Here is a 26,411-nt window from a genome sequence, read left to right on the forward strand (position 1 = left end):
AGTACAGACACGATGGACTGAATGGCCTCCTTTTGGCCTGTAATAATTCTGCGATTCTGTGAGTGAATTTTGATGGGAGTAACTGGATTATGCATTGTGCAGGAGAGTGAGTGAGTTCTTAAGGAACTTGCAGTAGGAGGTTAAGAGGCACAAATCTCATTATAGAATGGCAGAACGTTAAATTCTAAGGTAAGTAGCTAGTTTGAAAGTCTTCCTGTAGCAGGAGGTGACTCCTAACTTGGCTGCATGAGGTCCTGAGTTCAAACCCAGAAATACCTTTATCTATTTCAAATCAAATTTAACTGATTAGTGTAGCAGAACACTGTTAAACTCACTCATCTTACCGTTGCAAAATATTACAGTAACATTTAAACTTCCTATTTAATGCATATTTCACACTGAGAAATTGAAATAATCAAGTCGACATTTATTGAAAATTCATTACAGTCCCAGTCATTCATCAGTACACTATTGAGAATTTAACGCCACTAATGATAAAACTTGCACTTGTTTCGTATACAATTCATAAATTAGCAAGAGGACATCTGATTTTGTGGGTGGGCGGGGAGTGAGGGCATGCATGGGGTGGGGGTTCAGTAACAGATGGTTACCATTCAGATTCTGATTAGTGACTCTGTATGGGTTGGGCTGGAGGATGCGAGCTGTCTGACCGATGATTGGGACAGGTGAGTTCTTGTATCATACTATGGAACTGGGATTGCCAAAGGGTGTTCAATCACAACAAGGGATACATAAAGGTAACTGAAAACAAAGTGAAGAGATTTGGTGAGTCAAGGAGTATGGTTCTTCCGGTTCTTTGCACTTTACAGTTTAAAAAAGTGACTGTGCAGCAAAATTATTGTATTTTTGGAAAATTCATTTCCACCAGCACTTTCTCATTTCTCCTATGAATTTCCCACCCACCCAACTTCTTCCTTTCTCTTTTATGAATACTGATTCATGCTGTGGTATGATTCAAAGTGCATCAGCAGCCCTCTGTTACCTTCTCCATGTGGTTATGTTTCATCCATGGATCCAGATCGTGGGGTTCAGCAAGCTATTCAACAGGGAGAAGGGGTATTGCAACTGAAACTGATTCCATCCTCACCCACCAACTGGCAGCGGGAGTTCATTCTGCTTAATTCGATCTTATCCCAAACTGCCCATTTTCCAGTTCATGTCCCAAAGGCGAGTAGATTGGAAACAAATTTAAAAATTATGCCCACTAATCATGGAAGACACCTAGTGTATTAGGTGACACCCACTGAATAGAAGGAGAAAAACCCTAATTGATACTGGCATCACTAGCCCAGCGGCAATGAACTCGAATGAGCACCTTTACCACTGCTAAGGTGAACAAACAGCAAACACTGGGGATTGAGTTTGGGATCATCCTGATCTTTAAAGCTCAGAACACCACATAGTGTGTTTATTCAATGGGCCACTGGCAAAACAATTGGAACTTTTCTAATTAACGTGATACCCCGAGGTTGGTAAAAAAAAACAAATCGTACCTGCTGTTGCTCAGTTGCACAGATCTTAAGAGATTTTATTTTTCTGTAAAAAGATTTCTTTTGATCAGAAGATCTTTGACATCAGAAATTGGCAGTATTTTAATATAACTTCACAAAGCATCACATGGCCCAGAGGAAAATACAGAAAGATTTGAAATGAGATTAAGAGCCCTACTTGGGGCAGGGTGGATATTGGGGCGGGGGAGGGGAGAAGAGCAGTAGTGCAGGAGGAGGGGGAAAGAACAGACTAGGTCCTAGACATATCCTCAGATATTTTTCCATGAAGTAAGTGAGAGGAAGTTTTTTTTTAAAAAGCTATAAAGTGTCAGTTGTTAACATCACATTTGTGTGGACTGGCAATGGCACAGCTGCCCAGGAATGCTACACTCTATCTGAACAAGTGGCAGAAACATGTTTCTCTTACATACAGTACAAACCCAAACTAGCAAAGCACAACATCCAGATTTCTGAAAGACAGACTTCCTTCTTTTACACACAAGAGTAGCAAGCTGCAACGGAGACAGCCTGCTGCAATGGAATGTCACCAGTTCAAAACGGGCAGGTTTCAGTATCGCTCCTTTTGTCAGTTCAGAAGCACACAGCTCAGGAAAGACGAACATTAAGCCAATTTTTCAAAAGTAACAGCGTCCAATGGGTTTGCACAGTTGGTCTTAACTGTCCAACAGCTTTAAGATGCTCTCCCTCTCCTTCAGTGCCTTCCACGCCTGATCCTTCTCTTTTTTTGTCGGCATGCGTTTCTTCTGGCGTGCTGCCATGATCTTCCGGAAAGCATCCATGACTTCATTGTCCGCTATTCTCACTCGCTGGCGTAACTCCTGTTTTTTTAACTCTTCTTTGGCAAGTCTGAATTTTTAAAAAAAGCAGTCAGTAAGTGAAATTAGGAAGGATGGCTGAGGACCACAGATCTATTCTCACCCATCGCTTCCCTCATGACATAGGCAGAAATTTTTTTCCAGGATGGGGGAAGAGATGGTGTTTGGAGATGAGCTTGACAGGCCCAGCAAAGCTACTTCAAAAGGCTTATTTTTCAAACAGGAATTTCACAATATGGTCCAAACAGAAACATCATTTCTATTAATCTAACAATTTAAATAAAGCAAACGGAAGCAAAAAAAGTCTTGTCGGACAAAAGCACCAAAGCACGAAGCCCGAGTACATGTTGTCTGAGAATAGTTTATCACTATTATTCCCTGTAATACCCCAGTTAGCATTTCGCAGCACAAGTCTAATAATTGGTCTTCACTGGTTGAACTGCAGAACTGACTAGCTCTGGAAGAACACCTTTTTTTTGTGTTCTAAGGAATGTTCTTTGAGTGGTCTGAATTATAACAAACTCAAATTTTGGGGGGGGGGGGGTGGTTGCCTGAACACTGCCCCCCACTCCCTTCCCACTGACACCACTGTTTCCCCTCCCTTTCTCATCAAGCAATTAGGGCTGGGCAACAAACATCCTATGCTCACATCCTATGAAAGAATAAAAAAAGAACTGTACTGTAATAAAGAACAGAATAGCCAGCAGCCAGACAGGAACGTAATACTCAACAAAGGCAAAATACTGAGGATGCTGGAAATTAGAAATAAAAACAGAAAATGCTGGAAATATTCAGCAGGTTTTGCAGCATCTGTGGAGAGAAAAGCAGAGTTAACGTTTCAGCTCCCGCCACAGATGCTGCCTGACCTGTTGAGTATTTCCAGCATTTTCTGTTTTTATTATGGAATACTCAACGACAGGTGTGATGGAAGCAGAGATTTAGACGTGTTAAATAAGGTAAATATTGCTTTTTATTTTAAATAAAGAGGATTAGCTAAAGATTGGCTTTAAATTAGCAGCATCTTTAAAAGCTTTTCTTTTGTCTCTGTAGCATATGTGAAACTCCCCCAGTGCAGCTGCATTTCAATAGGAGTCATCTTGTAATGGGTTTCCTTTAGCAATTCAGTAGTTAATTTTGTCATGAAATTCCTTTGATGTCTAGATCAGTTCCATTTGCAGATAGGAATCTGTAGACTGGGTAAATAAAGCTGACAAAATTCACTGGCCGGAATTTTACGCACTCGTCACAGGAGCGGGCTGGTAGCAGGGAGGGCATAACATTGAGTGGGAGGCGGAGTGCGGGGGGGTGCCGTTCCCGATGTCTTCCTGCCCCCGCTGCAATTTTACACAGGGCGGCGGCGATGAGAAATGGCCTGCCCACACCAGGCCAATCAAGGCCCTTAAGTGGCCAATTAACTGCCACTTTAAGGGCCTCCTCCCGCCACCGCTGGTAAAATGTAAAGGTCCCCAGAACACTACCAAGCAAAACCTGGCGGCCCTCTTGCGGGCGGCAGGGGGCAAGCCCTCTTGATCGTGCACCCTGTGCCCCATGGAGGGCTCCCTCCCCCACGGCCCAACCACCCCCACTGCACAACACTTGCCCCCCACGCCCCCAACAGACATCCCCCCCACTTTCCTCACTGGGGCCCAGCCAACTGTCCCTGGTGAGGCCCCAAAAACTTAGCTTCTTTCTGGGGCTGTCATCCCTCTTGCTGTGGTTGGCTGGGTGCAGTCCCAGCAGTGGCCACCATTCCTGGTGTTGCTGCTGGGATTGAGAGCTGCCGGCCTGCTGATTGGCCAGCAGCTCTATGAGGCGAGACTTCCTGCCTCATGCTACAATCGAGGTGGGAAAAGTGTACTGTCTTTCTCTAGTTCCATTCCTCCATGGGTCACAACATATATTTACATGTTTACCCATACGGCCAATTATGTACTCTATTTTTTATTTCAGAATAAAATCCACCAATCAGGTTTCTTTAATAAATAAAAAAATTACCAATTTGTTATAAAACAAGACTTATTCAGTAAAGATGCAAAACATTAACACACAGGTTGAAATATGAAAGCTCCCTCAAATTAGCCCAACACACACACACACACACACACGTTAAAAGAAGTTTTCTCTGCAGAGATCTCTTTACAAAAAAGACAGAAAAAATACTTTGACCATATAATTGTTAATTCTTGAAGGAAAAGGATAAGATATGGAATAATATCAGTTGTCCATTTTCTGGCAAGGATACGCATAGACGGCTGTCACTGGGATCTTTCTGGAGCAATTCTCGACAGCGACGTCAAGGATTAGTCTGGCAGGCTTCCCAGGAGAAATGCAACAACAGAGGTTTCAGCTATGGAGTGATTCCTGACAACAGAGAGCATGCGCAGAGCGATCGCAGACATCATCAGTGTGTGCAAACATTTGCCAGCTTGCCAGTATGAATGCACGCATGCACGTGCCTGATGTCACCACTAAAGATGGCGCTGATCAATTTGTCTCAAAAAACAAATTAAACCCAAATCCGCTCAATGGGTGCGATCGCCACCCCCATCAGTATCCCGCTCCCTCCTGTCATTGCACTTCTCTTCACCGCTCCCTCCTGCACCCGTCTACTCACCGCTCACTCCCCTCCTCGCCGTTGCCTCCCTTCAGCCACTCGCTCCCGCACTCACGCTCCCCACCCTGCCACTTCGGCCGTTCGCCCCCAAAATCCTCACCCCGCCACGATTGCCGCCTCCAATCCCTCTAACAGTACCCTGCCACCTCCCGCCATCCCTGCTTTTAATTTCCCACTCCCAACCACTTGCCACTCCATCCAACCTCACCGCTTCCCACACTTGGCCGCTCGCTCCCGGCGTTACCGCTTCCTCCCCTTAGCCAACTGCTCCTTGAAGAAGCTGCAGGGTGGGGGATGAGGGGGTGGGTTGGCACGGGGAATGAGCCGCCGAAGCAGCAAGGCAGGAACGAGCGGCCGAGGGGTGATGGGGTGGCATGGGAGCGAGTGGCCATGAGAGGGGAAGCAAGGCGGGGTAGCAAGAGGCCAGGGCAGGGGCGGGGGGGGGAGAGCGAGGAGCGAGGAGCGAGTGGCCCAGGTGGCCAGGCAGGGAGCGAGCGGCCGAGGGCGAGAAGCGCCGAGGGCAAGAGTGAGTGTCTGAGGGAAGGCAGTGGCGAGGCAGGGAGCAAGCGGCGAGCAGACAGGCACGGGAGGGAGCAACAAAGAGAAGCGCGATGGCAGGAGGGAGTGGGATACTGCTGGGAATGGAATGGAGGTGATGATCGCTGCCATGGAGGGGGTTTCAGTTTAATTTGTTTTTTGTGACAAATTGAGCAGCGCCATCTTTATTACAGACATTGACGTTTCAGTGCATGAGGCTGCATTTGTGCATGTGCCAGTACTGTGCCATCTAGTGGTTGCGTTGTCAGCAAACGCAGCCTTTCAGCTCACACTGGATTTTCAAAGTTTCTCAGAGAGGTGGAGAAAAGGATAAGCTGGTTGCTTCACTCTTAGCAGACTGACCCTCAACTGACTCAAAGCAATCCAAAACGAAACCAACTCTTGACCACCATAAATATTGACATGTCACTTCTCTGTTAAGAACTCCCCCTCGTCACCAAGGCTCCTGTTGTTAATTTAGCTTAAGACATGTGACAGGGTTGTTTTTAAACAGAAAACTCAAGTCCTTCCAGTGACTTAAAAAAAAAGTCCAGCATCTATGGAATCTCTTCAGTCCCAAATGAATCCATCTCCACAATCTTCAAACATGAGTCCTCAAAACATTTTTAAAAATGGAAGCACTTTCAGAACATTCAGAGAAGTGGAAGTCTTGCCCAGGGCCATTAAGAGCCTGGAGAGCAAAAAATCCTGACGTGGCTCCCCAGGCCCAGCAGAGGCGGGCTGGCCCCCGACTTTTTGGCCGCCCGCCCAAGGTAAAATTCCTGTCATTACCTTTAATGCAAGGAGCATCAAATTATTGCTGTCAAGGTGTGAAAACCAAACAAAGCTTCAGGTGACCATGAATCCACTGTTCACTCTTTACCTAATACAAACTAAAAAGGCTTATATCTTAATCGCCAGACCATTAGAAAGGATACTTTTGATCTTCAAAATGAGCCTGCTTCAACTTTAAAGAAAGCACAAGCATGCAGCTGACTGGAGTCCTGGGGATCCCAAACTCTACTTCACACAGCTTACCCCATGCAAGGCAGACAGAAGGGAGTATTAGAAACACAAAGATTTATAGCACAGAAGGAGGCTATTCGGCCTATTGTCTCCGTGCTGGCCGAAAAAGAGCTAACCAGACTAATCCCATCTTCTAGCTCCAAGTACACGACGGGGTTATTTCCCATGTAAGATTTCAAAAGAGATCGTCAAGAGATAACCAAAAGAAACCTGTTAAGAATTCAGACTTTTATTCATTTGGAATAGTTTATGTGGCAGTCAAGTGTTTACTGCTGATCTCTTTCTGTGTAATTCCGTTACTTGTAAATAAATCTAACCTCTTGTTTTAGCTTGAATGCAAAACTCAGACGTGTGATCTTTACCACCTTTTAGAGTGGATTGCCCACGTGCTCTCACTATCCCATTCACGTAGAAGGCTGAAACCTCGGCATCCTTTTTCAGCCTCAAGTTGAGCTTCTAATCCTATGCCCTCTCCATTGCATGCTGTCTACATTCTCCTCTGTAATATTACCCACTACCACCCCTCCTTCAGTCCATTTGTTGCTAAAACCCTCATCCATGCCTTTGTCACCTCCGTACTCAAATATTGCAATGCTGCCCTGGCCAGCCTCCAAACATTTCAGCTCATATGCTGAAATTCTATCTTGGATCAAGTCCGTCTCAGCCATCACTCCTATCCTCACTGACTTACATTGGCTCCCTGTCCTCCAATACCTCAAATTTAGGATTCTCATCTTCATGTTTAAATCACTCCATGGCCATCTCTGTAACCTTCTCCAATGCTACAAGCCCCACAAACTCTCCATTTTTGTGCATTCCCCCTTCCTTCCATTGGCAGTTGTGCCTTCAATAACTCAGGACCCATGTACTCGAATTCTCTTCTAAACCTCTCCATCTCTCAACAATCCTTTTCCTCTTTGAAGACCTTTCTTAAAACCCACCTCTTTGACCATGCTTTTGTTAACTCCTAATATCTCCTTCTTTATCTTGGTGTCCATTTTTTCCCCCTCATGTCTCCATGAAGCACAGTGTGATGTTTATCTACGTTAAAGTCACAATACGGAGGCAAGTTGTTGTCGCTGCTCCAGCTTTCAGCCAACAGGAAATCAATTTTCCTATGGAATCAACTTTAGTTGTCATTCCCGGAACACCTTCACATGAAAAATTAGTGTATGAATAAATAACTCACCACATTGGATTGAATAAATGCCACCACCCCATCCTTTGAAGCAGATCTTATTTCTCATTCCACCCTAAATCGGTCTCTTGCATTCAGAATTCATAACCCAGCCCTTTTACGCTACCTGAGAAGTTCCAGTTTCTTTGCCCGATTGTGTGTACTGATGGCTTTCAACTCTGCCTGACGCTTGCGCAGTTCTGCCAGAACTTCATCTTCTGAGTCTTCAGTAGGTCGGTCTTCAGAATCTAGCAAACCCTGAGCAATTAGCTCTTCCTTAATTCGTGCTTCTAGAGATTTTGTGTGAGGAACACTGCAACAGATGCATTGAACATCTTAAATAAAATGTATTACAGAGCAATCAATAGATATTATATTCAAGAATGGACAACAAGATTTGTGCAGAGCTCAGGAGAACCATTTCTGCTGAACAGCATATGGAATTCTTTCATTCAGCAGAAAAATCTGACCATCCAACCCTTAAGGTTAGAGCAAACTATAGGTGAAAGATAAAAGTAAAAAAAGTTGGGGGGAAACATATTTCAGTGACATTTCTCCCTTCACACTCCGATGCAGGCAAACGGGTATTGAGGTCCACATCTTCTCAGGCTATAAACAGGCAGAGAAATCTTTATCCCAAGTTGTTCAGTAGATGACAGTAATTCCAGTTAAATGGTGACTAGCTTTCTATTATGAATAAAACCAATAATTGTTTCATACAATGGTGTATAATCTCATTGATACTTTAATGCAATAGAGAAAATTTCTTCACTCATTCCCTTAACCTCACAAAGCTAAAAATGCCAAGGAAGTTAGAGTCATATTTTGCTGTCTGTAGTTATTCTGAAATCTATAGTTAGTGGAACTCTATGGTCCAGAGAGCTCACCTGAATGCCTTATTCTGACTTCGAGGGGAGGTGCTTGCTCCATCAGTCCCAACGTCTTTCCCAGCCATCTCCGGTATGGGAGAATCTTCCATTGGTGAAATAATGTTCTCCTGGGAAAGGAGAAAAAAAAGATAAGCTCAGCAATGAATGAGATACTAGGCATCAAATTAGTCCTCAATGAAGACTTTTAAACCTTAGTGAAAAATTATGGAGAAAACCTTCAACTTGTACAAAGTTTGAAGAATCACTAACTATGAATATGATGGGTTGCACAGGAAGTGCAGGGATTTTTTTTTAATATAAATTATCATCAGGGTGTCAGGGCTGTCTCATTTCCTCAATGACCCAGCTGGTTAAAGCATCAGGAAGCAGATTAAAAAAAGGTCCTAGGCTTAAACCCCAACCTTTGCTAATATTAGCCAGGTGATACAGGAGAAATGCCGCGAACAACAGATGCCCCTCTACATTGCTTTCATTGATCTCACCAAAGCCTTTGACCTCGTCAGCAGACTTAGTCTCTTCAGACTATTAGAAAAGATTGGATGTCCACCAAAGCTACTAAGTATCATCACCTCATTCCATGACAATATCAAAGGCACAATTCAACATGGCGGCACCTCATCAGACCCCTTTCCTATCCTGAGTGGCGTGAAACAGGGCTGTGTTCTCGCACCCACACTTTTTGGGATTTTCTTCTCCCTGCTGCTTTCACATGCGTTCAAGTCTTCTGAAGAAGGAATTTTCCTCCACACAAGATCAGGGGGCAGGTTGTTCAACCTTGCCCGTCTAAGAGCGAAGTCCAAAGTACGGAAAGTCCTCATCAGGGAACTCCTCTTTGCTGACAATGCTGCTTTAACATCTCACACTGAAGAGTGCCTGCAGAGTCTCATCGACAGGTTTGCGGCTGCCTGCAATGAATTTGGCCTAACCATCAGCCTCGAAAACGAACATCATGGGGCAGGACGTCAGAAATGCTCCATCCATCAATATTGGTGACCACGCTCTGGAAGTGGTTCAAGGGTTCACCTACCTAGGCTCAACTATCACCAGTAACCTGTCTCTAGATGCAGAAATCAACAAGCGCATGGGAAAGGCTTCCACTGCTATGTCCAGACTGGCCAAGAGAGTGTGGGAAAATGGCGCACTGACACGGAACACAAAAGTCCGAGTGTATCAAGCCTGCATCCTCAGTACCTTGCTCTATGGCAGCGAGGCCTGGACAATGTATGTCAGCCAAGAGCGACGTCTCAATTCATTCCATCTTCGCTGCCTCCGGAGACTACTTGGCATCAGGTGGCAGGACCGTATCTCCAACACAGAAGTCCTCGAGGCGGCCAACATCCCCAGCTTATACACCCTACTGAGTCAGCGGCGCTTGAGATGGCTTGGCCATGTGAGCCGCATGGAAGATGGCAGGATCCCCAAAGACACATTGTACAGCGAGCTCGCCACTGGTATCAGACCCACCGGCCGTCCATGTCTCCGCTTTAAAGATGTCTGCAAACGCGAAATGAAATCCTGTGACATTGATCACAAGTCGTGGGAGTCAGTTGCCAGCGTTCGCCAGAGCTGGCGGGCAGCCATAAAGGCGGGGCTAAAGTGTGGCGAGTCGAAGAGACTTAGCAGTTGGCAGGAAAAAAGACAAAAGCGCAAGGGAAGAGCCAACTGTGTAACAGCCCCGACAAACAAATTTTTCTGCAGCACCTGTGGAAGAGCCTGTCGCTCTAGAATTGGCCTTTATAGCCACTCCAGGCGCTGCTCCACACACCACTGACCACCTCCAGGCGCTTACCCATTGTCTCTCGAGATAAGGAGGCCAAAGAAGAAGAAAGAAGATGGTCAGGATGTTATAATGGCCTCAGCGGTTCAGGTTAAGAAGATCTAGATTAGGCCTTGGGTGATGGGCAGGATTGGATTTGATTGTGATTCACCATATCCTGCCAAGAATTATTTTTTTAGGTTACGTTCAATTACTTACATGAGATATTTGGAGGATGACTGCAATCTTTGGAATGATACTCCAGCAAGAAGACAAGACCCTCAGAAAAGGAGGGAGATGTAGAAAATTGGTAGATAGAGGAAGAAATAAAAAGTGGATCTCTCTGTAATTCCCATTGAGCACTATCCAGTATGTCCTTCTTCACTACACCTGGTCAGTTCTGACAATGGGCTACAGTATATACATTAACCAAGATTTCCTCTTTCAATTGTTCAACAACCTGCAGTGTGTTTCCAGCATTTTACTTTTTTTTTTGTTATTGTGTACTTATGAGATCTATTCCTGAGATTGCACTGCACTCCTGCTTAGTCTGCCCTGTTTCACATTGCAAAGTTACCACATCACCACTTTTCAGACAGAAAATAGCTTTGCTTTAAGATTCCTAATCGATCAATCAGCCCCATGGGGTGATGTTTTGATGGCTCTCGTTCTATCTCTGTGAACTTTCAATCTACTCAAGGCCAATGAAGCAAAGGTATCTTTCCCGCCCCCCACAACCCACCTTGAGCTGCCCCAGTGGTTCAGTAGGTGAAGTGATCGTGCAGTGTGCTTCTAAGACGCAGAAAATTCAAGTTCAAACTAAAACGGGGCAGGATGGATCTTTGACCTGCATGCATGTCAACTAATCCTCTATAAATATTCTTTTCTTTAACATTAAAATTTTTTCACATTTTAAGTAATTTAGCATTCTATGAAACACCAAAGGTTGCTAGTCTCACCTCCACCAAAGCCTGGAGCAATCGCTGTGTGAGGGGCCCAAATGGAGAGCCATCCTCAGGCTGATCGTGCTGCTCTTTCTTCAGCAATGCATCCACATCTAACACAAGAAAAAAGTGCAATAATTATATTCTCAGTTACAACAAAAATGTGCATTTATATAGTATCTTTAAAGTCAAGAAATGACCCATAGCTTTTCACAAAGCAGTGAAAAGTAATAGATGCTGAGTCGCAATGGAAGAGGGTGTCCAAAGATTTGTTTGAAGAAATGGGGTTTTTGGATAGTTTTTAAACTCTGTAGCTAGAGGTAGAGAGGGAAATCCGATGAGAGGCTCCATTAGCAATAGAGACCCGAAGAAGATCGATGTACAAGAGCCAGAGTCAATAAAACTGTTCATTCAAGAATCCTAGAATAGGACAGCACAGAAGGAGGCCACTTGGACCAGAGTCTGCACTGGCGCTTTTGAAGAGCAACCCAGTTAGTCCCACTCCCCGCTCTTTCCACATATCCCTGCAATTTTTTCAGTAAGTATTGATCCAATTCAATCTGTATCCACTGCCCTCTCAAGCAGCGCATTCCAAATCCTAACCACTTGTTGCGTTAAAAAAAATTCCTCATGTTGTCTCTAGTTCTTCTGACAATCATTTTAAATCTGTGCCCTCTGGATACTGACCCTTTAGTCATTTGAAGCAGTTTATTTTCTCTACCAAAACCCTTCATAATTTTAAATAGCTCTATCAAGTTCTTGGCGTGCTCTGCTGGCACAGATAGCTGCAGCTTGATTTATTTTTAAAACTAATTTATTTGGCTACTGCCAAATTAACCCTATCTACACTTAGGCACTATACACTGCTGTTTACAATGTGTGTCAGCCGTGGCTCAGTTGGTAGCACTCTTGCCTCTGAGCCAGAAGGTTATGGCCACAAAAATCAAGGTTGACACTTCAGTGCAGTAATGAGGGGGTGCCGTCTTTTGGATGAGATGTTAAACTTAGGCCCATTTGCCCTCAGGTGGACGTAAAGGATCCCGTGGCACTAATCCGAAGAAGAGCAGGGGTGTTATCTCCAGTGTCCTGGCCAATGTTTATCCTTCAATCAACAACACAAAAACAGATTACCTGGTCAATATCACACTGCTGTTTGTGGGAGCTTGCTATATGCAAACTGGCTGTCGTGTTTCCCACATTAAAGCAGCAAGAACACTGCAGTAAGCATTTCATTGACTGTAACCCGCTTTGAGATGTCCAGTGGTCATGAAAGGCACTATATAAAAGCAAGTCTATTTTTCAATCGGGCTATGGACCAAAAAGGTGGGATTAGACTGGCTAACGCTTTTTTGGCCTGCACAGTCACAATGGGCTGAATGACCTCCTTCTGCACCACAAATCTTCCTATGTTCTACGTTAAACACCTTCATCAAATCTTCTCTTAACCTTCTCTGCTCCCTGGAAACATTCTAGTAAATCTATTCTATATCCTCTCCAAAGCCTCATGTCCTTCCTCAAGTGTGGTGCCCAGAATTAGCACAATACTCCAGCTGGGGCCAAATTAGTGTTTTATACAGGTTTAGCATAACTTCATGGCTTTTGTATTAAATGTCTCTATTTATAAAGCCCACTATCCCAAATCCTTTATTAACTGATTTGTTAACCTGTCCCGCCACCTTCAATGACTTGTGCATAAATACTCCCAGTGTCTCTTTTTTCTTGCATTCCATTTAAAATTGCACCATTTAGCATGAATGTAGTGTTTAGCAAGATTTGACACAGTGCTGGAGCAGGGTGCAACGATAAGGTGCAGTGAGGTCATGGAGGGATTATAGATGCGGATGAGGATTTTAATTATTTTTTGGGGTATGGGAAACCAGTGTAGATGGGGTATATGTGCACAAATCATTGAAGGTGGCAGGGCAGGCTGAGAAAGCAGTTAATAAGACATACAAGATGCTGAGCTTTATAAACAGAAGCATAGAGGTAAGGAAATTATGGTGAACATTTCTTAAACACTGGTTCAGCCTCAACGGAGTTTTCTGTCCAATTCTGGGCGCCACACTTTAGGAAGGTGTGAAGGCATTACAGAGCGTGCAGAAAAGATATATGAGATTGGCTCCAAGGGTGAGGGATGTAGATAGATTGGAGAAGCTGGGGCTGTACTCCTTAAAGAGAAGGTTGCAATTTGATAGAGGTACTCAAAATCATGAAGGGTAAGGACAGAGAAGATAGGGAGAAACTGTTCCCATTGGCGCAAGGATCGAGAACCCGTGGTCACAAATTTAAGGTGAATGATAAAAGAACCAAAGGCGACATGAAGAAAAACATCTTTATACAGCAAGTGGTTAGGATCTGGAATGCACTGCCTGAGAGCGTGGTGGAGACAGATTCAATCGTGGCTTTCGAAAGGGAATTGGATAATTATCTGAAGACAAGTAAATTGCAGGGAAAAGGCGGGGGAGTGGGACTAGATGAGGTGCTCTTGCAGAGAGTTGGGATGGACAAGACAGGCCAAATGGCCTCCTTCTTTGCTGTAACCATTCTATGATTCTGACAAGGATGGGGTGATGGGTGAATGGGGCACGTTGCAGGACATATGAGCGGCACAGTCTTAGATGGGTTGGAGTTCAGCCAGTATTGCCAAGATAGTATTGCTTTTATTTAAATTTTTCCTTATCAGGAAAAGAGGGGAAGCAGAACGAAACACGATTTGAAGGTTGAGGCTTGTTGCCAATAATTGTGATGGGAATTATGTTGATCCCTGGCAGTCGGCCAGACACAGATCAGATGCATTAAGCAGATCTTGTCCAGTTGGTAGGCCTGATAAGGCAGTTTTCCAGGAGGTCATTTTAAAAACAAACATTAAATGAATAGATGTATTCTCAGCAAGAAGTTCAATGAACAGTGAGAGGAAAGGGACTATATAAACATGCTATCGTTATTACAGAAACAAAATGTGACACTGTGGCTTCACTCCAGTGCAGAACACTTCACTGCAAGTCTAGCTTACCTTTAGAATCAAGCTCAGTTAAAGCTCCAAGCATGCCTTTCTTCTTCTCTGCAGCAGCCGCAGCACGGGCACCTTCTTTCTGCTCCTCCAGAAGGTCCTCCTGCGCCCAGCGTTGGGAGTAATGTTTCCCCAGTGGAGGGATCTGTGAAGAAAGAAATGTAATGGACAACGATTGAGATAAAAACAAAGAGTGATTCAGCGTTACGACTCTCACTCCTACAGGACCTGTGCACAGCTGAACTATTCCTCCTCAGCCAATGTCATTCTCCTATTGATCACAGCCATTAATGTACATCTCTGCCACTCATGAGCTCATACTTCTGAATATGCTTTTTATGTTCAGCTGTGTAGTTTCACTCTTCCTGCTTTTCTAGTGAGTATTCGGTTGCCCCATTTTCTCTCCTCCTATTGCCAAACCTCATTCACAAAGAATTACAATTGACAGAGGTGTACTGTACCACCAAGGGGCTGATAGGGGATTTGTGCTCATAATTTCCCCACATATAAGGTCTCTATCATGACCATCATGGGGTACTGCTGAATAACTATTCATTAGCGGTTTGGGAGCTGGAGAGACTTCCTTTCCCATGCGCTCATTCACCTTTCAGCTTATCATATTGTTACAGGTGAGAAGAGGTCTTGGGGTTCCCTCTCAGCCTTTGCCTGGTTTAATTGTAACAGGGTTTAATTTTAAAACATCATGTTTTAAACTCCCCCTTAGTGAATCTTTGTTCACTGCTCCAATTGTAAGGCAAAGATATCGAACAGGTTTCCCTAGATTTAAACAAGAAAGGTAGAAGTTTATTAATCCTAAACTCTAATTCGGTCAATGCTTACGGATACATGAAGTGCCCACGCTAGCATGCTTATGCAATACACACATGCAGATAGGGACAGAAAAGAGCAGAAGAAAAACAAAGCGGAGAGATTTGAGGCAATATCTGAAGAATTTCTTGTTACTGTGCTTCGAGCTCACTGTAGAGTCCTTTTGTAGGTAGTTCTTGCTTGTAGGTAATTCTTGCTTTTTGTTGGGGCCCTTCTTAAACCTTGTTCACTGCAGAAGACTTTTCCCTCTTGGGGTTCATGTGTCTTCAATGGATTGCAAAGCTGGTGAGAGAGAGATGGGAGCAGACAGGAGACAGATGTTCTCAATCCAGGGGCCAGGAGCTTTCTGTCTTCAAACACTGTTTCTCCAATTTAAAACTCTCAGTTCAAAACTCTGCAACAGCCAGTTAGTCGTGTGACTAAACTGGTCTGACCACGTCGGTTCTGTATATTGGGAGCAGGGACTGGTTCCTTTGTTCCAACACTGTCTGCTAGTATGCACAAATGTCTTTCCGGCTAGGGGTCTGACAATTCCTCTTTTCTTCCCAGCAACAATTTGACATTTAATGTCCATGTGGTGAAATTAATGTGCCTCATTCTTGGCAGGTGGGGCCTGCATGACAATATACAGTGGCTTCAACAAGGCCTGTCAACAGGATTCCAGCCTGCTTTCCCAGCTAAGAATGGAGACAAAAAGAGAGCGATGGATAGCTCCTTAAAATCTACTTTTATTTTGTTTTGCTTATTTAAAATGCTGCGGGGCTGATAATTGGGAGCATTGTGTAAAAGTGAGTGGAAGCTAAGGACAACAGGGAAGGCGGTGGGTTAGTGGTATTGTCACTGGACTAGTAACCCAGAGACCCAGGGTATTGCTCTGGGGACATGGGTTCAAATCCCACCACAACAGAAGGTGGAATTTGAATTCAACTAATAAATCTGGAATTAAAAAGCTAATCTAATGATGGCCATGAAACCATTGTCAATTGTTGCAAAAACCCATCTGGTTCACTAATGTCCTTTAGGGAAGGCTGTCCTTACCTGGTCTGGCCTACACGTGACTCCAGACCCACAGCAATGTGGTTGATTCTTAAATGCCCTCTGAAATGGACTTGCAAGCCACTCAGTTGTATCTAACCCCTACAAAATCGATAAAAAAGAATGAAACCAGACGGACCACCCGGCACCGGAAACGACAATGGCAAACTCAGCCCCGTCGACCCTGCAAAGTCCTCCTTACTAACATCTGGGGGCTTGTGCCAAAGTTGGGAGAACTTTCCCACAGACTAGTCAAGCAACAGCCTGACATAGTCATACTCACGGAATCATACCTGACAGACAATGTCCCAGACGCCACCATCACCATCCTGGGTATGTCCTGTCCCATCGGAAGGGTAGACTCATCAGAGGTGGCGGCACAGTGATATACAGTTGGGAGGGAGTTGCCCTGGGAGTCGTCAACATCGACTCCAGACCACATGAAGTCTCATGGCGTCAGGTCAAACATGGACAAGGAAACCTCCTGCTGATTAACACCTACTGCCCTCCCTCAGCTGATGACTCAGTACTCCTCCATGTTGAACAGCACTTGGAGGAAGCACTGAGGGTGGCAAGGGCACAGAATATACTCTGGGTGAGGGCATTCAATGTCCATCACCAAGAGTGGCTCGGTAGCACCACTGCTGGCCGAGTCCTAAAGGACTCAGCTGCTAGACTGGGTATGCGGCAGGTGGTGAGGGAACCAACAAGAGGGAAAAACATGCTTGACCTCGTCCTCACCAATCTGCCTGCCGCAGATGTATCTGTCCATGACAATATTGGTAGGAGTGACCACTGCACAGTCCTGGTGGAGATGAAGTCCCGCCTTCACATTGAGGATACCCTCCATCGTATTGTGTGGCACTATCACCGTGCTAAATGGGATAGATTTCGAATAGATCTAGCAATGCAAAACTGGGCATCCATAAGGCGCTGTGGGCCATCAGCAGAAGCTGAATTGTACTCAACCACAATCTGTAATCTCATGGCTCAGCATATCTCCCACTCTACCATTACCATCAAGCCAGGAGACCAACCCTGGTTCAATGAAGAGTGCAGGAGGGCATGCCAGGAGCAGCACCAGGCATACCTCAAAATGAGGTTTCAACCTGGTGAAGCTACAACACAGGACTATCTGCGTGCCAAACTGCGTAAGCAGCATGCGATAGACACAGCGAAGTGATCCCACAACCAACGGATCATATCTAAGCTCTGCAGTCCTGCCACATCCAGCCGTGAAAGGTGGTGGACAATTAAACAACTAACTGGAGGAGGTGGCTCCACAAATATCCCCATCCTCAATGATGGGGGAGCCCTGCACATCAGTGCGAAAGATAAGGCTGAAGCATTTGCAACAATCTTCAGCCAGAAGTGTCGAGTTGATGATCTATCTCGGCCTCCTCCTGAAGTCCCCAGCATCACAGATGCCAGACTTCAGTCAATTCGATTCACTCCACATATTATCAAGAAACGACTGATTGCACTGGATACTGCAAAGACTATGGGTCCTGACAATATTCCGGCAATAGTACTGAAGACCTGTGCTCCAGAACTTTCCGCGCCCCTAGCCAAGCTGTTCCAGTAAAGCTACAACACTGGCATCTACCCTGCAATGTGGAAAATTGCCCAGGTATGTCCTGTACACAAAAAGCAGGACAAGTACAACCCAGCCAATTATTGCACCATCAGCCTTCTCTCAATCATCAGTAAAATGATGGAAGGGGTCATCAACAGTGCCATCAAGCGGCACTTGCTTAGCAATAACCTGCTCAGTGACGCTCAGTTTGGGTTCCGCCAGGGCCACTCAGATCCTGACCTCATTACAGCCTTGGTTCAAACATGGACAAAAGAGCTGAATTCAAGAGGTGAGATGAGAGTAGCTGCCCTTGACATCAAGGCAGCATTTGACCGAGTATGGCATCAAGCAGCCCTTGCAAAACTGAAGTCAATGGGAATCAGGGGGAAAACTCTCCGCAGGTTGGAGTCATACCTAGCGCAAAGGAAGATGGTTGTGGTTGTTGGAGGTCAATAATCTGAGCTCCAGGACATCACTGCAGGGGTTCCTCAGGGTAGTGTCCTAGGCCCAACCATCTTCAGTTGCTTCATCAATGACCTTCCTTCAATCATAAGGTCAGAAGTTTGCTGATGATTGCACAATGTTCAGCACCATTCGTGACTCCTCAGAAACTGAAGCAGTCCGTGGAGAAATGCAGCAAGACTTGGACAATATTCAGGCTTGGGCTGATAAGTGGCAAGTAACATTCACGCCACACAAGTGCCAGGCAATGACCATCTCCAACAAGAGAAAATCTAACCATCTCCCCTTGACATTCAATGGCATTACGATCGCTGAAATCCCCACTATCAAAATCCTAGGAGCTACCATTGACTAGAAACTGAACTGGAGTTGCCATATAAATACTGTGGCTACAAGAGCAGGTCTGAGGCTAGGAATCCTGCAGCGAGTAACTCACCTCTTGACTCCCCAAAGACTGCCCACCGTCTACAAGGCACAAGTCAGCAGTGTGATGGAATACTCTCCACTTGCCTGGATGGGTGCAGCTCCAACAACACTCAAGAAGCTCGACACCATTTAGGAAAAAGCAGCCTGCTTGATTGGCACCTCATCCACAAACATTCACTCCCTCCACCACCGACGCACAGTGGTAGCAGTATCTACCATCTACAAGATGCACTGCAGCAACGCACCAAGGCTCCTTAGACAGCACCTTCCAAACCCACGACCTCTACCAAATGGAAGGACAAGGGCAGCAAATGCAGGGGAACACCACCACCTGCAAGTTCCTCTCCAAGTCACACATCCTGACTTGGAACTATATCGCCGTTCCTTCACTGTCACTGGGTCAAAATACTGGAACTCCCTTCCTAACAGCATTGTGGGTGTACCTACCCCACATGGACTGCAGCAGTTCAAGAAGGCTCTCACCACCTTCTCAAGGGCAATTAGGGATGGGCAATAAATGCTGGCCTGGCCAGTGTCGCCCACATCCCATGAATGAATTTAAAAAAACAAATCACACCATTAATGGATGCTAAATTCAGTTCCCTTATTATTGAGCTGGTTCCTGATTAAATAATCAGCAAACAAATAATTAAAGAAAAGACAAGTGAAAGGAAGTTTAGCAATAACAGTTTATAATCACTTTTTATCCAACAGTGGGGATTTGAAGGCAATGCCCTTAAATCTGGTCCATCACATCTAAACCACCCTAAATCCTACTTTGGAGCACTTGATCGTGTTACAATTCCTCTCCCCAGTAATGCCTATCCTTCACATGGATAAGTATAGGTACAAACACAGACCAGACACATGTTTACCATACCCCTTCATAATATGTCTTTAAACCTTCCTCCTCCTTCCCTCAAATGTATTCTGTTACCTCCAATCTGCTTTCAAAAGCCTTTTTCAACAGTGCTTTTGCCCAACAGCTCTCTCTGCCCTGTCTCTCTCCTGCTTGACCTATACTGGTCATTCACCTTGTAATACTCTGCCTCATCTTCAGGGGGTTTCAATAGGTCTTCAAGGACACGGATCTCCTCGTTGGTGATGTCAGCACAGTATGGTTCCACTGATGCCCAAAACCTGCAGCAGATGATAGTTAATTACTTATAACTCACTGCTGGCATCCAATAAGTATGAAGCTGTTGTGAACAAGGTTACTCAAATACTGGGATGCAGATTAAATTCTTTAGATTGTAAACAGAGAGAGATTATTTTATCCTCTATTTCAATCATGGTAAAGTCATATTGAATAGTGCATGTGGTTTTGTCACTCTTCAATGTATCCATGGTCATCTGATAAAACGTATCAAAGAACAGTGACAAGACAACTGCAAAAGTTTCAAAATTGTGAGCAGAGGCTCACCGAATTAAATTCATTTCCATTAAAGTAAAACAGACTAAGGAAACAAAATCTACATCTTTAAAATTGTTAAGACCTGAATAATGAAGACACAAGTCATTTAACTGAAAATACAGTTGCAGAACTGGAAGATTTCAGAACAGCCTTAAGGGAGACAAAGGATAAGAGTCCAACCACAGATTCTATTCCTGCTAGCTAGATCTGGGTCACTAGATTGTAATGTTGACTGCAATTTTCAGGCCATCGATCCCATCACCTTGGGTGGTGGCCAGGGTGGGGGAGGTGGGTTCAAAGCAATTTCAGACTTTGACTTCTTGCAATTTTCCTTGTGCCAACTCACCTCCCTCAGGAGATGAAATAATTTGGGTAGAGATATAATGGAAATAGTAAAAGAAAGAAAAAATACTTGCATTTATAGAGCACTTTTCACATCCACCAGATGTCCCAAAGCGCTTTACAGCCAATGTAGTACTTTTGAAGTGTAGTCACTGTTGTAATGTAGGAAGCACAGCAGCCAATTTGCGCACAGCAAACTCCCACAAACAGCAATGTGATAATGACCAGATAATCTGTTTCTGTGATGTTGATTGAGGGATAAATACTGGCCAGGATACTGGGGATATCTCTCCTGCTTTTCTTTGAAATAGTGCCATAAGATCTTTTCGATCCACCTGAGCAGGCGATAGGGCCTCAGTTTAACAGCTTATTATGGTGCCTATATGGATTTTAAGAAAGCTTTTGATAAAGTATCACATAAAAGGCTGGTGAACAAAATTGAGGCTCATGGAACAGGGGAGTCAGTGCCCAATTGGATAAAAAATTGGTTCAAGGACAGAAAACAGCGAGCCATAGAAAGTGGTTGCTTTTCAGACTGGAGGATGGTAGAAAGTGGTTTTCCCCAAGGGTCAGTGCTAGGACCACTGCTTTTTTTGATATATATAAATGATTTGGATCTTGGAATACAGAGTATTCCAGAGTATAAAGATGATACCAAACTTGGAGAAGTGACACTTGCAACAGGACATAGATCGGCTAGCTGAATGGGCAGACAAGTGGCAGATGGAATTTAATACAGACAACTGTGAGGTGATGCATATTGGCAGAAGGGATAGGGTGAGGCAATATCTCCTTAATGGCACAGTTCTATAGAGTGTGCAAGAACAGAGGGACCTGGGGGTGTGTGCATCACTCTTTAAAGGTGGCAGGACATATTGAGAGTGGTTAGCAAAGCATATGGGATCTTAGGCTTCATAAATAGAGGTACTGAGTACAAAAGCAGGGAAGTAATGCTGAACCTTTATAAAGCTCTGGTTAGGCCCCAGTCAGAGTATTGCATCCAGTTCCGGTCACCACTTTAGGAAGGGTGTGCAGGTCCTCGAGATGGTGCAGCGGAGATTTACCAGAATGGTTCCAGGGATGGGAGATTTTCAAGGTTAGGTTGGAAAAACTGGGGTTGTTCTCCCTGGAGCAAAGATGATTTGAGGGGAGATTTGATTGAAGTGCACAAGATTATGACAGGCTTAGATAAGTCAGACAAGAAAAAACTGCTCCCATTTACTGATGATACAAGGACGGGGAGACTTACATTGAAGAGTTTGGGCAAGAGATGCAGGGGGAATGTGAGGAAGAACTTTTTTTACACAGCGAGTGGTACTGACCTGGAAGTAGCTGTCCACGAAGGTGAAGCAGAAACAATCAATGATTTCGAAAGGAAATTGAATGCTCACTTGAAGGAAATAAACTTGCAGGGCAATCGGGATCAAGTAGATGACTGGGATTGACTGGATTGCTCCACAGAGCCAGCATGGACTTGATGGGCCAAATGGCCACCTTTGGTGCCGTAAACGACTCTATCCGAAAAGTGACACTCCAACCATGCAGCACTCCCTCAGTACTGCACTGGAGTGCCAGCTTTGATTTTTGTGCTCAAGCCTTGGAGTGGGACTTGAACCTGGAACCTTATGACGCAGAGGGAAGAGTGCTACCCCCTGAGCCACAGCTGTAAACAATTTGAAGGAAGAAGTAGTGGGAATTTAGCAGTGTTTGCTCCTGCAACATGTTCCAAATGAGAGTTAATGACATCAGGCCTTTTCTAACCCACAGTCCCAATCTGATACAAGATACAGTATGCTACAAGTACTGTGGGATCCTACCTGTTAGGGGCATCATTCTTTGGAATTCTGGGAACATCCAATGGATCATCTGTAAATTCATACTCTTGTATTTTAGGCTGCAAGTTTTTTGATTTGGGACGTCCAGGACCAGGTCCAGTTCCATGGCTGCCTTTTCCATCAATTTTCTGCTTCTTGGGTTTTCCATGTTTCTGTGGTGTTCCATGTTCATGCTCCTTCCCAAATTTTAACAGTCTCTTATCCCCCTTTTTATCCTGCCAGTCTGTGAGGATCTGAAATCAACAGTTTAAATGCTCTTGAAAAAAAAACATAAAAGTGGCTTTTCAACTTGATAACTTAGATTCAAAGGCACTCCAAATTTAGTTACCTCAGTCAGAGAACACAATTGTGTGGAAATAGAACTGTCACTGTGGTGCAGATTGGGGGGGCTTTTCTGAAACCGGCCACAGGTTAAAGTCATGATTCTAAATAGTTCCAATAACTGCATTTTGAGGGTTGTGCCGAAGGCAGAGAAGTTAATACAAGCACTCCATCTAGAGAATAAGCACTCATATTGTGCCTACTTTTGAAAAATGTTTGGCTTTACCATATAGAAACATAAGGCAGATAGGAATAAGAAAAGGTATCTGCATACCTAGCTTGCCCTACTGTTTAGGTCCAAGATTAAGGCCTGCTCAGACAACTTGCATATTCCTTCTGCATAGGTATCAATCCCATTATTACTCCACTTCAAGAATATGTCCATGTTTTGTTTCAAATCTTGAAAAAGCCAATGGAATTGTGTCACAGCCCACAGGACCTTGTGTTTGGACAACAGGAAGGCATACAGAGCATCTGCTGGGGAACACAACTGGAGCCAGGACAGTGGAACCTTAGTGCACACTGCTTGGCAATTTTACCGCTAATAAAAGAAAATATTATATGAATTTTTTATTTTTCTCCTGAAAGCTGCATGAAATTAATCAAATATTCAAATCAATGTTTCACTGACAAATTCTTCATGCAGAAGAACTCTGGTCAGATAGCACACAATTCAGTGTAGCCAAACAGGTTACTGCACCATTCCTACCTGTGTTTCTGCCTCTAGGATACGCAGTCGCCGACTCGCTGAGGACAACAGTGTCTCCAGCTCCAGCTGTAATGTGTCCAGCTCCTCAATTCCAATTCCATCATCCTCGGAGCGCGAGAGCACAGCTGCGTAGCGGGGACACATCTTCACATGGTCTACTGGTTTGAAGTCATGGAATTGCAGTGGGCAGTCTTTTAGTTCACTCATCTTCAACCCGTGGAAAGTTTTGTCCGAAATCTGCCAAGAAAACCAATCTCACTCAAATTAAATACAGTATTTCTGATTAATAAATCATACAGCAGGTGAAAGGCTGGTTTTACACATGCAAGAAATGAAGGCTACTGTGAAAGATAAAAATGCAGCAATTGAAATGAGCTCTTCAACATCCACCAGAAAGACCAGAGGGTCAACAGGTATCCCTTGGCTGAAATTTCAGGGCCATAATCTTGCTAAGTGATAACATCATTAAAGTGAGTGCCATTAAAAATGCATAAAAGTGCCACCAATGTATTTGTTTATTCCAGTAAAACCATTTATTTCCTCAGTATTTTGTTGCTTATTTCAACTGGACTTTCTTTCCAATAAGACATTGGAAATTATAAAGACCAAACCACTTTCCTTCATTGACTTGAGATCTGCTAGCTTAAAGGTACTTACTACCTCAGGTTGCCAGTGGCAGGCCTTCTGTTTACAGGCCAACCATTCCATTACTACACCTTTGAGCTCTTCAACGTAATGCCTTTTACACTGAAAAAATTATTTCCATTTTTATTTTTCAGTGATTTTATTGTGCTCACCAAGTTAAAGGATGGGGATTGGAGCACATTTGTTATTGCAGGCATGCAGTGTCAGCCTCATATACACAGATCAGGTGTAGCACAATCTGTTGCAGAACAATGTTCCCTTAACTCCAACACTGTGACCTAGTTAAAATTTATATACACACCTTGTGACCTCTGACCAACGTGTGCAATTTTGTGCTTTTGCCATTAAGAACTAGATTGGGAATGGCCAACTCATTTCACATAGGATCCTTACAATAGCTTTCAAACCATTAGATTGAATTTAAGACAGGTGAAAGGACAGTGTGCTAACTCATCTCACCACCCCAAAGTACCCATTATTCAAAAATCAGTAGAACAAATTAAAAGTCTGGAACTCGCAACCAACCAAAAGCAGAATCACTAAAAACATCATGTTATCAACTCAGGTTAAAATTGATACCTCAGATTAAAGTTGAAAACAAATTACAAGCGCAGGGAAAAGCAGGAAATAATTCAGCGATAAGATTTGATTATTTAAAAAAGATCAATGATAAGGTTACTGGATAAGAATTGTGCAGTGAAGTAAAAGTTACAAACGACATTCAGTATTCAATTTCTATTAAGGGATAATATCCACCCCAGATTTCTCAGCTGTTACTGAAAGGGGCAATAAACTATTTTCTCTACCCCGTTATCCAGCTAACTTATAAATAAGTAACCATCAGAATACCTAGTACATGAAGGCCAAGGTATTAATGCAGACAAAAGATCATTTGTGTCAAAAGCTCAATTTATAATTCCAGATCCCAATGCACATTTTGCTCGTCTAAGGGTCATTAACACTGCTAGAATAGCAACGGGCTCACCTCTATGACCAGGAGTCCTGCCCCCCGACCAGCGGACCCTTTCACCCGCCTCCAGTACTCTCCCTCTGGCCTGTTATCCTCTCTTGATTTGTTCACTGAAAACTATCAGCGCGACATTGCCCGTCTCAATTTCTCCCTCCCCTCGCTCACTCTAACCTGTCTCTCTCCGAACTTGCTGCTCGCCATTCTCTCAGGCTAACCCCAAAATTGTGATCAAACCTGCAGACAAGGGTGGTGCTATTGTTATCTGCCGTCCTGACCTCTACCTTGCAAAGGCTGAGCGCCAACTCTCAGACATTTCTTCCTACCTCCCCCGGACCATGACCCCACCACCAAATATCGAGCCATTGTCTCCAGGCTTGCCACTGACCTCATCTCCTCCGGAGATCTTCCCTCTCCAGCTTCCAACCTCATAGCCCTGCAACAGCGGACAGCCCGCTTCTACCTCCTTCCTAAAATCCACAAACAGGACTGTGCTGGTAGACCCATCGTTGCAGCCTGTTCCTGCCCCAATGAACCTATTTCTTCCTATCTTGACTCTATCTTTTCTCCCCAGTCCAGTCTCTTCCTACCTACATCCGTGACTCTTCTGATGCCCTGCGTCATTTTGACAATTTCTAGTTTCCTGGCCCTAACTACCTCCTCTTCGCTATGGACGTCCAATCTCTTGACACCTGCGTCCCCCACCAGGATGGTATGAGGGCTCTCTGCTTCTTCCTTGAACAGAGGCCCAACCTGTCCCCATCCATCACCACCCTCCTCTGCCTGGCTGAACTTGTTCTCTCATTCAACAACTCCTCCTTCAACTCCACTCACTTCCTCCATATAAAAGGTGTTGCTATAGGTACCTGCGTGGGTCCTAGTTATGCCTGTCTTTTTGTGGGGTATGTTGAACATTCCTTGTTCCAGTCCTACTCAGGCCCCCTTCCCAACTCTTTTTTCCGGTACATTGATGACTGTATCGGTGCCGCTTCCTGCTCTCGTCCCGAACTGGAAAAGTTCATCAACTTTGCTAACAATTTCCATCCTTCCCTCACCTTCACATGGTCCATCTCCGACACTTGCCTTCCCTTCCTCGACTTCGCTATCTCCATCTCTGGGGACAGACTATCCACTAATATTCATTATAAGCCCACCGACTCCCATGGCTACCCCGACGACACTTTGTCACACCCTGTTTCCTGTAAGGACTCCATCCCATTCTCCCAGTTTCTCCATCTCTGACACATCTGTTCTGATGATGCAGCCTTCCACAACAGCACTTCTGTCATGTCTTCCTTTTTCCTCAAACAAGGATTCCCCCCCCCCCCGACTGTGGTTGACAGAGCCCCCCAACATGTCCGAACCATTTCCCGCACTTCTGTCCTCACCCCTCCCCTCCCTCCCAGAACCGCAACAGGGTTTCCCCCTGTCCTCACTTTCCACCCCACCAGCCTCCACATCCAAAGGATCATCCTCTGCCATTTCCGCCATCTCCAGCCTGATGCCACCACCAAACACATCTTCCCCTCCCCTCCCTGTCAGCATTCCAA

The 26,411-nt window shown here is 44.6% G+C and overlaps 1 protein-coding gene across 5 annotated transcripts in view; it reads right to left on the reverse strand.

The window, feature by feature from the left end:
• Positions 1 to 406: 406 nt before the first annotated feature.
• The window catches only part of tada3l (transcriptional adaptor 3 (NGG1 homolog, yeast)-like), a 52,740-nt gene continuing 26,735 nt past the window's right edge, over positions 407 to 26,411 (reverse strand). For all 5 annotated transcript variants that reach the window (XM_068051953.1, XM_068051950.1, XM_068051949.1 and 2 more), the window contains exons 2-9: positions 23,250 to 23,486; positions 22,202 to 22,452; positions 19,663 to 19,768; positions 14,305 to 14,446; positions 11,307 to 11,404; positions 8,589 to 8,698; positions 7,829 to 8,014; positions 407 to 2,378 (exon numbers count right to left, since the gene is read on the reverse strand). In XM_068051953.1, the coding sequence (XP_067908054.1) occupies positions 2,186 to 2,378; positions 7,829 to 8,014; positions 8,589 to 8,698; positions 11,307 to 11,404; positions 14,305 to 14,446; positions 19,663 to 19,768; positions 22,202 to 22,452; positions 23,250 to 23,456 (1,293 nt within the window). In that variant the 5' untranslated portion in view covers positions 23,457 to 23,486 and the 3' untranslated portion in view covers positions 407 to 2,185. The remainder of the gene's footprint in view (positions 2,379 to 7,828; positions 8,015 to 8,588; positions 8,699 to 11,306; positions 11,405 to 14,304; positions 14,447 to 19,662; positions 19,769 to 22,201; positions 22,453 to 23,249; positions 23,487 to 26,411) is intronic.

The sequence above is a fragment of the Heterodontus francisci genome, chromosome 19 (genome assembly GCF_036365525.1).
Source record: "Heterodontus francisci isolate sHetFra1 chromosome 19, sHetFra1.hap1, whole genome shotgun sequence".
Lineage (NCBI taxonomy): Eukaryota > Metazoa > Chordata > Chondrichthyes > Heterodontiformes > Heterodontidae > Heterodontus > Heterodontus francisci.